We start from the raw sequence: 13,544 nt of genomic DNA, 5'->3' as shown, positions 1-13,544 counted from the left end.
CTTCAAGGGAGGTCACGCTATTATTTATTCACGACCTAGACATATTCTTGGATTATCTTTTCCTTTTCAACTTAATTGATTAAATAATCTAACATTCTACGAGAGGTAATTAGTTGAGAAAGTGACTTTCATGTTAATGTATCTTTTTTTTCTCTGGAAATAAATTAGCAATTAAATAATTCCAGGGTAACTATAAAAGTGATTTTTGTTTTATTTTAATTGACATTTTGTCTAGGGCTGGTTGTCAATTACTTTAAAGTTACCTGGGGGTTGTCTAGGAATGTGGGGTGGTTGCCGCACCCCCCGGCCCTGATTCCCCTCCGCCACTCCCCTGTGGCCGACACCTCGTTCCAAGACCTCTTCAGCGTGAAGAAAGAGGTGTTCATCATGTGGCAGATGTCGATGTTGGTGAAGTAGCGACAAAAGTCGTCAAACGACATCCTACAAGACAAATTGTTTTTAAAATTTCATCAAACATCATCCTACACGAAAAAATTTCAAAATTGTATCATCAAGCGACATCCTACAGAATTAAAAAAGTTGTATCAACAAACGATATCCTACACGACACAATTTTAAACTTGTATCATCAAATAATCCTTAAAAGACAAAATATAATTTGTTGTATCATCAAACGACTTCCTAAAGACAAAAAGCAATTATAAAATCAAACGTTATCCTATAAGACAAAATTTAAAAGTTTCATTATCATTCGACAACCTATAAGACAAAATTTAAAAGTTTCATTATCATTCGACAACCTATAAGACAAAATTTAAAAGTTTCATTATCATTCGACAACCTATAAGACAAAATTTAAAAGTTATCTTGAAACGACATCCTACAAGTTGAAATCAGGTGTAGTATCAAAAGATTTTTTTAAAAACAAAACAAGATTTAGCATTAACTGCCATCTTACGAATCAAAACCGGGTTTATCACCAAATGAGTGCATTAAGAGAAAGATTTATCGTGAAGTAATATCTTATAAAATAAAGACAGCAGTATCAAAATACATTGTCCAAAGATGTCATAATCATCGAAATATAAAGGAAATGATGGTAATATCCTAGAATATATTAGGATAAAGATGGCCCAGTGGAATCGCTAGGTCGGGTGTTATCCGGTGAGGTATCTAATGGTGTCACCCCCCACCCAAAATCTAAATATAGGCATTATATATATATATATATATATATATATATATATATATATATATATATATATATATATATATATATTAGCCACATGCATATGTAAGTCTGTGGATACGCATGCGTATATGTATTTAAGTATCTTTTTATTCATTTCATCTTTTTAAAGCTACGCATTTTGGGCTGAATTCGGTTCTTTTTTTCATTTATAAGAAACTAGCGTACCCGTACCCGCGCGTTGCCGCGGGGATAGAAGAAAGTCTGACGAAATATATAAGAAGGGTTTCATTAATGCGTTACCGATCCCATGTTCTTAGACGCGTGACCTTGTTTTTTAAAACTGAGTTATTTAAATGTAAACAATGCCTGCGCTTGCATCATAAATATCGGGACACGGGTTTACCTACACTACAGCATGAAAACCTTGAGCGCACGTTAATCACTCACCGAAATAAAGAGGTAGATCACAGCCCCGATTTCTTTACCGCAGACGCCGCGTCCGGACCCTAGCTACTTAAAACTAACATAGCCGCCATAGAGCTCACAGGATAAACCAGAGTCGCTAAATAGCATCCTGAAACAATGATGCAGATTGCGTCATTCGCTAAAGTTACACAAATCAACACGATTGTTTCTGTAACACGTAAAATAAATTATTTGACGTGTTATAAACATCAGTGTGACTGATGCAATTAGTTAGCGTTACTAATTGGGTATGATTAGATACTCGATCTCAATTTCTAATTGGATCTTCTAAAAATAGAAGCTAATTGCATCATTCGCAAAGTGACGAAACCGTTACAGTAGAGAAAGATTTTCTCGCATTACAGTGTTACTTTTAGAAGTGTGACTTTTGTTTTTAGATTTGAGCTGCACTACAAAACTTAATTTTTTACGGAAATATTTTCATTATTTTGAGAACATTAGGCTTTGGAATTGTTTGGATTTTTTTATGAACAAAAGGAAATAACCCAGTTAATAATCTAACATTGGTTAATTTATCTGATTATTAAAAAAAAATAATTACATGGGCCGCTTTGGGGGCGGAAACTAAATATATTTTGCTATTTTTGCTTTGGTGTCATCCCCCTAAATGGTGTCACCCGGAGCTGTCCGCCCCCCCCCCCCCCCTGCCCTCCCACCCTTGCAACGCCGCTGAGATGGCCTAAAATAATTGTAATAACCAAACATCATCAAATGGAAAATAATTATTTTTTCCTTAAAATAAAGTGCAAAATGTATGAAATGGCTCTTTGCTGAACAAAAATAATTGCACAATCATTGATTTCGTACTGGAAAAAACATCTTTAAAATGTATGATTTTTTAAAATGTGTAATTATAAAACGACATTATACACCAAACAGAACTAATTAAAAGGCTCATTTTCATCCGTTGTTTTAATGGCCACATAAATCAATAACGGTTGAGCTGTAGGGTTGATTATACCCTTACAATTTTCTTATAGGGACTTCAGGGACCGGTGTAAGTTTACGGTAGGTTCAAATTTAGCGTGTATCTTAGACAAGGTCGTTGTTGAACAATTTTCAAAGTAAAATAAGATGTTTTTTATTTATTTAATGGCGTATATAATTTTAATACTTTTGCTTTTTTTTCATAAAATGTAGGCCTAGTTATTGTAAGACTAAGGCTAAGATAGGCGAATTGTTTTAACTAAACGTGTACTGATCAAAACAAGTATGAACAAAGCAAATCTCTAGCTCCCTCCCAGTTAATGTCACAGAATCTACCAAGTTCTGATAGTCACCAACACTTAGCAGTGATTAATGGTGACTGGCCACACCATTAACCGCACAATACCTTCTCGTGCATTCAAACAGACATACTCTACCTCATCTGGATTATCAGCCGACATACCCAAAAGAGAATTCCACCACTTACCAAAATTCACCGTTCTCGTCGAAAGTCAGCCCAAGTTCTTTCTTTTCCGATTCGCTGACTTTCTTCCACTCAGGAGATCTAAACATTGAAGCATATTGTTAGTTGCATCACTGTTTTGTTTTGCGTTTAGATCACTGGATTAAAATCTTAAAGACTTGAACAATAAGACTGTGGCTTAGCTAGGGGAGGGCGTGTGGGGCGCCTCTTTCTGGACGCCGACCCTAAAGAGGCGCCAAAAAGGGTAGACAAAAATTTAAAAGCGCATTTTAAGCTGAACTATACTAGTCTCAGACGTCTTGGGTCCCCTTAACTATGACCATACGTCTTCAGAAAATCTACAATATTTTACACATCTTTAACTGTTTTCTACATTAATTGCATGGAACAAAATTTTAAAAAATATTGAGATATTGACTAGTAAAAAGCACAACCAACCAGAGGCGTAGCGAGGGGGGGGGGGGACATATGTCCCGGGCGCCGACCTAAGGGGGAGCACCAAATTGAAAGTTTGAGTGGGGGGTGCAAATGAAAAGTTCGAGGGGGGGGGGTTCAAATCGAAAGTTTGTCCCCGGGCGCCGGGAAGGGTCGCTACGCCTCTGTAACCAACGTGTTCATTCAAATGAGAGGTGGGGTTCACTTTTTCACCGACTTGAATACCTATACAATAAATGTGAAAGGGTAGGAAGAAAATTGATATTTTCTCACCGGGGAATGTGTTGCTATAAGACAAATTGCTACATATTTTACTCGTTATACATTGTTTCTTTCAGGTTACTTCCAAGGGTCACTTGAAACTTCCTGCTGTAGAAGGGGGGCAGGGAGGCGTTGTTTAAAGTATATATGTTCTATACAAATTATGTATTTTTTTCTGTTTTGATCCATTAGCCCTTCCCCCCCCCCCCCCCAGGTTGTAGGGCTGGATGATTGTCCAAAACAGTTCGATATCTAATCTACCACAAACAGAGCAAATCTACGTCGCCTGTATTTACATAGACATTGGGCCGTGGTGTGATAATGGGATAATTGATTTTTTTGTAATTTTGAAAACACTTTTGTACTTAGAAGACGAGCTTGTGATGCCTTAGTTTAGATAACTTGGGTTATAGCCTTACAAACAGTTGCTTCATTTTGAATTAATGCTCTGATCGACAACTAGATCCAAATCTGACCCCAACAGCTAACCAATATTTGGGCCTTAAGGCACAAACATATTACGATGATGCCATTTTAAAAAATCCTACCCGTCGCTCCAGGCGCCCTTCCACTCCACCCCGCCCCAGGGGTTCCTGAGACGGATCATGTGGATCTTCTCCCTGTTGAAGAGACTGAACAGGCCCGTCCCCTTCAAGGGGATCTTCCTCACGTCTGTGATACTGTAGGCGTGGCCTCTGACCAGCCCCACGCTCAACTTGGTCTCCATCTCGGCGCTGGTCCGAGCCTAAGGTCAAGGTCAAAGGTCAAGGTCAAAACTTAAGGTTAAAGTAAAAGAAGGAGGCTAAGATTAATGTAATTTTATATACGCCAATATAAAATGCACTAAAGGAAGCTAATGTTTTGCCTTAAATAATGTTATGAGAGTAGAGAGCTGGACTGCTAACCCGTAAGTCTCGAGTTCGAATCCGGGTTCAAGTCAGTAGACCGTCCCTGAGTCCACCCAACTCTGATGGGTACCTAACTCACGTTACGGAAATTAAAGGCGGCTGGGCATAGTGCTGACCACACTATCTCTTCAAAATGCCGAGGTCACAGAAACAAGTGAACTCTACTTCACTTGCCCTATAGGCCGTCAGGTTTTAAAGGGAACTTTACTTACTTACTTAATGTTATTAGAATCACTTGCCCTATAGACCGTCAGGTTTGAAAGGGAACTTTACTTACTTACTTAATGTTATGAGAATCACATGTTATAGTGTCATAACCCCCACCCTCATGTTTTAAGATTAGAACGACCTAAATAAAGGATAACGCAATTTTATCTGTGTGATGATAAATCTAAACATAATTTGTAATGATGTAGGCATACATGTTGTGGTTGACATAAGCACGAGAAAATAAATTGCATCTAGGCCCCCTATATATGTAAAGATTAAACTCAGCTTAAGATGTAGTGGTAGGACGCGCATACATGTGTAGTTATAAAAATATGTGTAATGATTAAACCCGCCTCATGTGTATTGATCAATCTCACTTGTATGTGTAGTGATCGAAACTACCTGTATGTGTAGTGATCGAAACTACCTGTATTTGTAGTGATCGAAACTACCTGTATTTGTAGTGATCGAAACTAACTGTATGTGTATTGATCAATCTCACTTGTATGTGTAGTGATCGAAACTACCTGTATGTGTAGTGATCGAAACTACTTGTATGTGTAGTGATCGAAACTACCTGTATTTGTAGTGATTAAAACTACCTGTATGTGTAGTTATCAAAACTACCTGTATGTGTAGTTATCAAAACTACCTGTATGTGTAGTGATCAAAACTAACTGTATGTATAATGATTAAACCCGCCTCATGTGTATTGATCAATCTCACTTGTATGTGTAGTGATCAAAACTACCTGTATGTGTAGTGATCAAAACTACCTGTATGTGTAGTGATCGAAACTACCTGTATGTGTAGTGATCAAAACTACCTGTATGTGTAGTGATCAAAACTAACTGTATGTGTATTGATCAATCTCACTTGTATGTGTAGTGATCGAAACTACCTGTATGTGTAGTGATCAATCTCACTTGTATGTGTAGTGATCGAAACTACCTGTATGTGTAGTGATCAAAATTACCTGTATGTGTAGTGATCAAAACTACCTGTATGTGTAGTGATCGAAACTACCTGTATGTGTAATAAACAAACCCACATGTATGTGTAATGATTACACCCACCTACAGGTGTAATGATTACACCCACATGTATGTGTAATGATTACACCCACCTGTATGTGTAATGATTACACCCACCTGTATGTGTAATGATTACACCCACCTGTATGTGTAATGATTACACCCACCTGTATGTGTAATGAACACAACCACCTGTATATGTATTTGGTGTACTCACCTGTATGTTCGCACACATCAATGACAGGTTCGCCTTAGCTTTGTGTAGGATATCAAAGAGCCTGTCCCTCAACTGCTCACTTCTGAAGTCCTCTATCTCCAGCCCCTCCCCTATCCCACCTGTCATGTCCACCATAGCATCCCTGGCTTTACCTGCGGTCAATGCCTCGTAACATCCAAACAGCCTGCAAGAATTGACAAAACTTTTTTTGTAACACACAAAAAATCTACAAGAATTTACCAAACTTTTTTGTAACACTCTATCTAAAACAAGTTAATAAAAAGTCTAGTGACAATTTAAGCGCAATTTCCTTAATTAATTTTTTTGTGACCGAACGAAAGGATGTTTTTGAAAACTTTCTTCGGCAATATTGTTCTAAATTATGGCAGAAATCGATTGGTAAATGTTTCAAGTCGCTAAGTGGTCTGGTTGCCGAGATATGGGTCAAAAACTGCATTTTTTTTTCGAGTTTTTTTTTGGCTTTTCCGGGAAATCCAGGAAGGAATTCCGGGAATTTTTTTGGCCCACAATCATCCTCGGAACTTGCTTAACATATTTGCTTTTGGAACTAGTCCTCGATATTGCTTCGTTGAGGAGGAGATACGACTTAAAGCGCGGACACACATCCATCCATATACGAGATAATAATCGCAATTGCCAGTATGGAAATTGCGCTAAAAATTACAAACCTTTTTTCGTAACACCCAAACAGTTTGCAAGAATTTACCAAACTTTTTTGTAACACTCTATCTACAAGAATTTAGTAAATCTTTTTCGCAACACCCGAACAGGTTGCAAGTATTTACAAACCTTGTACTAAAGCATTTGTGTTGATGTGTAAGTATGTGTGCTAGGTTTCATAAAACCAATACAAGTAAAACATACGAGCAAACCTCATTCGTGCATTCCTATTTGTAAAACAAATAAAAAGTACAAAAATGCCTAACATAAAATGTTTGTGATTGTAAGAAATAGAAGCATTTAGCTTTGTATTAAAAGAATATAAATAGACAAAAAGAAAAACGATTTGAATTTCTATAACATTTACGTTGTACTCTACGCACACTGGTGTAAGGAAATTGTTTAAAAATTATTTACTACTCTTCAAACAATAGCTCAAAATAAAGTTCATTTTTAATTGGCCCTTTTCCATAATATTTTCATAGTGAAGAGGACTTGGATATGCTGTGCTTTAACAGAATGATCAGTAAAAAAGACAAGCGAACATTCTTTTACTAGCGAATACACAGTAACACGCCATCACACAATAGAAACTGACACCTGACAGAAGAACACAGTTACCTGCTGGACACACACCTGGCACACGCCCCCCCCCCCCCACCAACTCACTTGGCATAAGCCTTCTCCAAGAGCGCTGACCAGAACTCATCTCTAGACTGGGAGTGAGTAAAAATCAGTCGCCCGTTTCTCGTGGGCAGGTAATCGTCGATGACGACGTCCACCCAGGTACCACAGCGCCAGAATTTAAAGTGGAAGATGCCTAGAGATTGATTTCGACATAAATTATAGATCTAAAATGTTTTTCTATAAGTGTTTAGTGTCTGATTTTGTGTTGTTTTCTTTTAAATGATGATTTCTTTTAACACAATCCTAACATATATTTCTGTTGTCAGTTTTAATTGACTTAATATTTATTTAACTGTGTATAATCCTTAGGAGAATATTTATTTACCTGCATATTTAGAATCGGGCGAAAACACCTGGGATTTGTAGTCTGGCACTACCTAAACAAAGATCAGATTAAAGGTTTACCTCAATTATATAATATGTAGGCACATATTTTACATAGAACATTTTGAGCCTTGCAGTCATCAGGTAATTAAAAGGCACATCTTGTTGTATATATAACACATGTTAGACCTGACAGTCTACATACACATATGTATGTTCAATGCCATGACTAGACGTGTTTACTTGTCCTGAAAGAGCTTTATCGTCTCATTCAAGTTATACGGTCTTATTCACGTAATACTTCCAACTTCACGTTATACGGTGCCATTCACGTTATACGTTCTCATTCACGTTATACGTCCAACTTCACGTTATACGGTCTTATAAATGTTATACGGTCTTATTCACGTTAAACGGTCTCATTCACGTTATACGATCTCATTCACGATATACAGTAACCATCTTCTGAAGTGAATTCGAGTGCTCTACAGCTTGACAACGCCATCCCATAAACAAAATGTAATAACAAACTTTCAATACATTTCTCTTTGATAATACCGTGAGACACCTTGGAACAGAAATAAAGTAAAATTTGAAGGTGAGGGATGTGGTGGTGAATGTGGTGGCGGTGGTGGGGATGATTTTGGTTTTAGTGTTGTTGGTGGTCCTTGCTGTGTGGTGATGGCGATGGTTGTGATGGAAATGGTGCTGTCCATTACCTTTTTCCACAACAAGCTGTCCTCTGCGATACAAGCGCAAGATGCCACAAACCAACAATTGCCGAGACTACCTTGGGAGAAATCTTCAGCACTTGCTGTATCGATGAAAAATTTTGGATCGCTTACAATATCCTGGGGATAGAAAGAAAATGATACGGAGCACGTCCTTCAAGAATATTGTTTATATAGCCATGCGCGAGCCAAACACTGGACCCTACACACCCCACTCAAGGAAAACTATATGGGGTACCCGCTGATCTGGAGACCACAGTCCAGTTCATACACGAAGTTGGGCTTGTTTAAATCCTCCATCTTAATTAAGAATGAAGAAGAAGAAAAAAATGGATGCCGCAGTCAGAAAATAGAAAGAAAATGGAAAGAAAATGGAAAGACAATGGAAGCTACAGTCAGAAACGTGGAAAGAAAATGGAAGCTAGCGTCAGAAAATGGAAAGAAAATGGAAGCCAGAGTCGGAAAATTGGAAAGAAAATAGAAGCTAGAGTCAGAAACGTGGAAAGAAAATGGAAGTTACTGTGAGAAACGTGGAAAGAAAATAGAAGCTAGTTAGAAAATGGAAAGAAAATAGAAGCTAGAGTCAGAAACGTGGAAAGAAAATGGAAGTTACAGTAAGAAACGCGGAAAGAAAATAGAAGCTAGTCAGAAAATGGAAAGAAAATGGAAGCTAGAGTCAGAAATGTGGAAAGAAAATAGAAGCTAGAGTCGGAAAATTGGACAGAAAATAGAAGCTAGAGTCAGAAACGTGGAAAGAAAATGGAAGTTATTAAAGTTAGAAAATCGGAAAGAAAATGAAACCTACAGTCAGAAAATGGAAAGAAAATAGAAGTCCCTAACAGAGAAAAGAAATAGACGGAAATTTTTAGATCTTGTTTGAGGGAAAAAAACATTTATTTCGTTTTAAAAATTTTTTATACAGATATAATTTGACCCGTTTTGTTAATTCTTTATAAAATTAATTTGACGCTTTTATCGTTTTTCAAGATCCTTGAAATGGACACGTCTCCTATTTAAACCAAAGTAAAACATTACAAGATAAGAAAAAAAGTTTTTGTAAGGAAGGTTGTATGGCAATTATTTAATATTAGCATTTTAATTGTATATTTTTAATGCAAATCGCCTATTGAGCAATGCATTATCGGATCGAGGGTTTTCCGTGTACCGATTTTTGTGTTAGTGATTGGGTACGAGCTAAGACAAGGATATTTTAGTATTAGGGTCAGGGCTAAATTTAGGGCCATGAACAAGGTAATGATAGTGACAAAAGCACCTTCTTAATTGGTTATTTGCGTGGAAGCAGCTGACAGAGGCAGGACTGTCATGGGGGACTGCCAGGAATATTGCCGGTGACCGACAAAAAGGAGGCAGCTTTCTGTGGTGGCCCCATGTGTCTTAGACACAGAAAGGAAAATATATTTTTTCCAATGGCAAACTTTTAATTTGCACATTTTGACGTTGGCCAGTTAATTTCCCTTAATTATTGATACAAATAAATTATTTAAAAAAAAACAATCATTGAATTAAACTAATTGATTGTCGGTAACTATATTTAATTATTGAATCACTTTGATGTGCATTAAAGAAAAAAATTGCTTTTTACTAAAAAACATGAAAGTAATTCTTGGAGAATTCGCAGCTCACCTTTGGCCGTTTCCAGACGATGTCTGCAGGTGCGGGTCGACTGAAGAACAAAGACGAGCCGGTTGGTGGGAATTCCCCATCCACAAACAACTTCCGCTTGCTCAAACATCGTCTGCGCAGCTTGGCAAAGTGCTGGCCCTTGAAAGGTTTGGATTTGGATCCGGTCACCATTATATCTGTTGGAGAGAAAAAATATTTTTAGTTTTTATTCTGACACATTTTTTTTAGATAAGCAGAACACAGTGACGTAGTTGCTTGGATTTGGATCCAGATACCATAATATCTGTTGGAGAGAAGACAATGTTTTTGCTTTTTTTTTTTTTTTTTGCATTTTTTTCTGACACACTTTTTTAGACAAGTAGGACATAGTGACGCAGTGCCTTGGATTCGGGTCCGGTCACCATAATATCTGTTGGAGAGAAAAAGAACATAATTTGTGTGTGTGTGTGTGTGTGTATGGGTTTCTAACACATTTTTTTAGACAAGTAGGACAGTGGCATAGTGACTAGGATTTGGATCCGGTCACTGTAATATCTGTTGGAGAGAAGAAAAAAACTTTTTTTTTTGCTTTTTTTCTGGCACTTTTTTTTAGACAAATAGGACATAGTGACGTAGTGGTTTGGTTTTGGATCCGGTTACCGTAATATCTGTTGGGGAGAAAACCTTTTTTTTTTTAAATTTAATTTTTTTTATTTTTTGTGTGTGTTTCTGACACATTTATTTTTAGACACGTAGGACACAGTGACGTAGTTGCTTGGATTTGGATCTAGTCACCATAATATCTGTTGGAGAGAAGAAATGTGTTCTTGTGTCTGTGTGTGTGTATGTGTGTGTGTATGTGTGTGTGTTTCTGACACATTTTTTTAGACAAGTAGAACATAGTGACGTAGTGGCCGAATTAGGAGAAACACCACAAGTGTCTCGTAAGGAGACGGGTGAGGAGAGGTTTTACAAGCTATAGAAAAAAATAAAAATCAATTGTGGGTCAAATAGGGCTTGTAAGTCTCGCTCTCTCTCGCTTAAATTTTGAAATCTCGTGAGCCAGGGAGAGATAATTTTCCGAACTGAAATAACTTGAGCATGATTCTCATTGTTGACCAGAAAAATATGTTGGCTATTTGTTTCTAGACCTCGCTTCAAGATTTTAAAATACCACGTGTACTCGAAATGCAACAATTATTTTAAAAATTCTAATAAGAGAATACAATTAAATAACAGTAGTCCAGTGCTTTTAATAATATAATATATTAATTATTGTAACTACGTTTAAGACAACTTGTTGCAGATTGGAATACATAATAACAAAGTGTACGCTTCATCAAACAACAACAAAAAAAACACAATTAAACGTAGGCTATATTTTTTTAAGCTAGCCTACTCTAATAGTGTATCAATAGCATTCTTTACGTTTTTAAACAATTTTGCAATAGCGGAAGTAACTTTTCTAATTGTTTTTTTTTACCAATTCGATACATGTGTTCTCGTTTGGTTTGAAAAATACTAGCTGGCAAGTACGAGAAGTTGGTGACCTACTTACAGACCTCTTGGTAAAAAGGACGTGTTGTTGTGAATGTTTGTGTTTGTGATAACAGACACTCCTTGCTTTCCAGCTTAGCTGATGAGAGAAATGTCGTCTTTAGCTAAGCATCCTACACTGTCTTCATTTGCCAGAAAAACCCCAAGTTTGCGTATACGTAATTCAAGTTATCGTTTTTAAAAAGGCGTTCCACGGGCCGAATGAAGCTGAGTTCATTTTTTGTATGACCTCGGGAAATGAAGGGATAGTCTGGTCAGTACTATGCGCAGACGATAATTTTCTCTAATTTAGGTCGGGTTACCCATAAAAGCTGAGTGAACTCAGAAACGTCCTGTGGACACAAGCCGGTATGCGAACTCTCCTTTCGGGTTATAAGTCGTACGCTCTACCATCCGACCACGCCGTCCATTTAGTTAGGCTTTCTTCTACAAAGTTTCTTCCAGGCAGAACCCACCCACCGTCACCCCCGAAGAAAGTTTACCCCCCCCCCCCACCCCTCCCCACTTCCCAAAAGAAATGGAAATTAAATAGAAAACATATGCTTTTACCAGTGTCCGCCCCCCCCCCCCTCCTTCCGGGAAATGCAGTCCACCCCCCCCCCACAACCCCGAAAATATCAAGTGCCCCCCCCCCCTCCCCCGTATAAAAAAGGCTGGAAGAAATACTGGTCTTCTATTCTCAATGAACCTACACTTTTTCAATGTAGTGATTATTGCTAATGAGCGAATATTTGTTATCTACACTAAATGAAAGAAACTAAAACATAACTCTGTACAAGAACTCGTGCACAAATTTAGTTTAAATTTTACACAAATTACAGTCTAAAATATTATAATCATCGTTCTGATCAATAATGCTATTTTTAAGATCATCCTGAATCTTAATATCTGATAAGTTTGTATGCAAGTACATTATTTCACTTATCCTCAAGTTTAAAAGTACTGTCTATATTAATGATCAGTACCATGCCCAGCTGCCTTTACTTTCCCTAACTGGTGTATATGTATTATGTACCCATCACACCTGGGTGGGCTCGTGGACGCTTTTTGGAATCGAACTCGAGACTTTCAGGTTAACAGTCGCATGCTCTACTATTCGATCACGCCTTCCCATAATGTCTTTATTGGAGAATGTAAATTTTATAGTTAAACAAAATCATCGTCTTCTAAATGTACTGGGGTTTTAATCAATATTTCAGTAAAAGAAAACTACACGGCCAAATTGAATTTTTGGATTTCGCAATAATTTTCTCATCTTTATCAGAATTTCACAAATATAGTTTCAAATTAGGCGTCGATAAATGACAAAGAGTGTTGAACTTTGCTGGGTATAATAAAAGACATAGTTATGCTTTAAAGACTGAGGCTTTTCAACGAAAGCATGTCATTGTGTGAAGTGGGAGGGGGGGGGGGGGAATTGGTGGTAAGGGGGGGGGGGGGGTATGGTGGTATACATTAATATTAATAAGCAGAGTAAAATAAATGAACTTTATTTTCGTTAATCAAAATTGATATTATGTTCAGTGATATTATCTTTGAAAATCAAACTATCACTACATTGTTTATGTTTTAAAAATTTGACCAAATTTCTATTGTAATAAATCAAACTGCATATATGTGTTTTGTTAACTGTCACTATATTATTTCAGTCCACAAAACATAAGTTTATGTTTCTAAAATATTGTCATAGTTTTTTAGTAAACCAAACTGTAAAGAATGTGTTTTATATTGATTTAGTACACGAAATATAAGTTTATGTTTCAAAAATTTGACCATAATAATTTGTATCTGAGTAAATCAAACTACAATCCAGGTCTGTGGTAATT

General features: G+C 37.0%; 1 protein-coding gene across 1 annotated transcript in view; it reads right to left on the bottom strand.

The window, feature by feature from the left end:
* LOC131951220 (calpain-5) overlaps positions 1 to 13,544 on the bottom strand; it is a 30,145-nt gene that overhangs the window by 7,876 nt on the left and 8,725 nt on the right. The window contains exons 2-9 of the mRNA XM_059313561.1: positions 10,183 to 10,358; positions 8,527 to 8,658; positions 7,809 to 7,860; positions 7,466 to 7,616; positions 6,116 to 6,299; positions 4,295 to 4,491; positions 3,054 to 3,131; positions 264 to 441 (exon numbers count right to left, since the gene is read on the bottom strand). Of these exons, the coding sequence (XP_059169544.1) occupies positions 264 to 441; positions 3,054 to 3,131; positions 4,295 to 4,491; positions 6,116 to 6,299; positions 7,466 to 7,616; positions 7,809 to 7,860; positions 8,527 to 8,658; positions 10,183 to 10,353 (1,143 nt within the window). The 5' untranslated portion in view covers positions 10,354 to 10,358. The remainder of the gene's footprint in view (positions 1 to 263; positions 442 to 3,053; positions 3,132 to 4,294; positions 4,492 to 6,115; positions 6,300 to 7,465; positions 7,617 to 7,808; positions 7,861 to 8,526; positions 8,659 to 10,182; positions 10,359 to 13,544) is intronic.

This window comes from Physella acuta, unplaced genomic scaffold (assembly GCF_028476545.2).
Source record: "Physella acuta isolate Inbredline_101_S28 unplaced genomic scaffold, ASM2847654v3 ptg000804l, whole genome shotgun sequence".
NCBI classification, from domain to species: Eukaryota; Metazoa; Mollusca; class Gastropoda; family Physidae; genus Physella; species Physella acuta.
The sequence above is the reverse complement of the archived record's forward strand: the minus strand, read 5'-3'. Positions and strand labels throughout refer to the sequence as shown.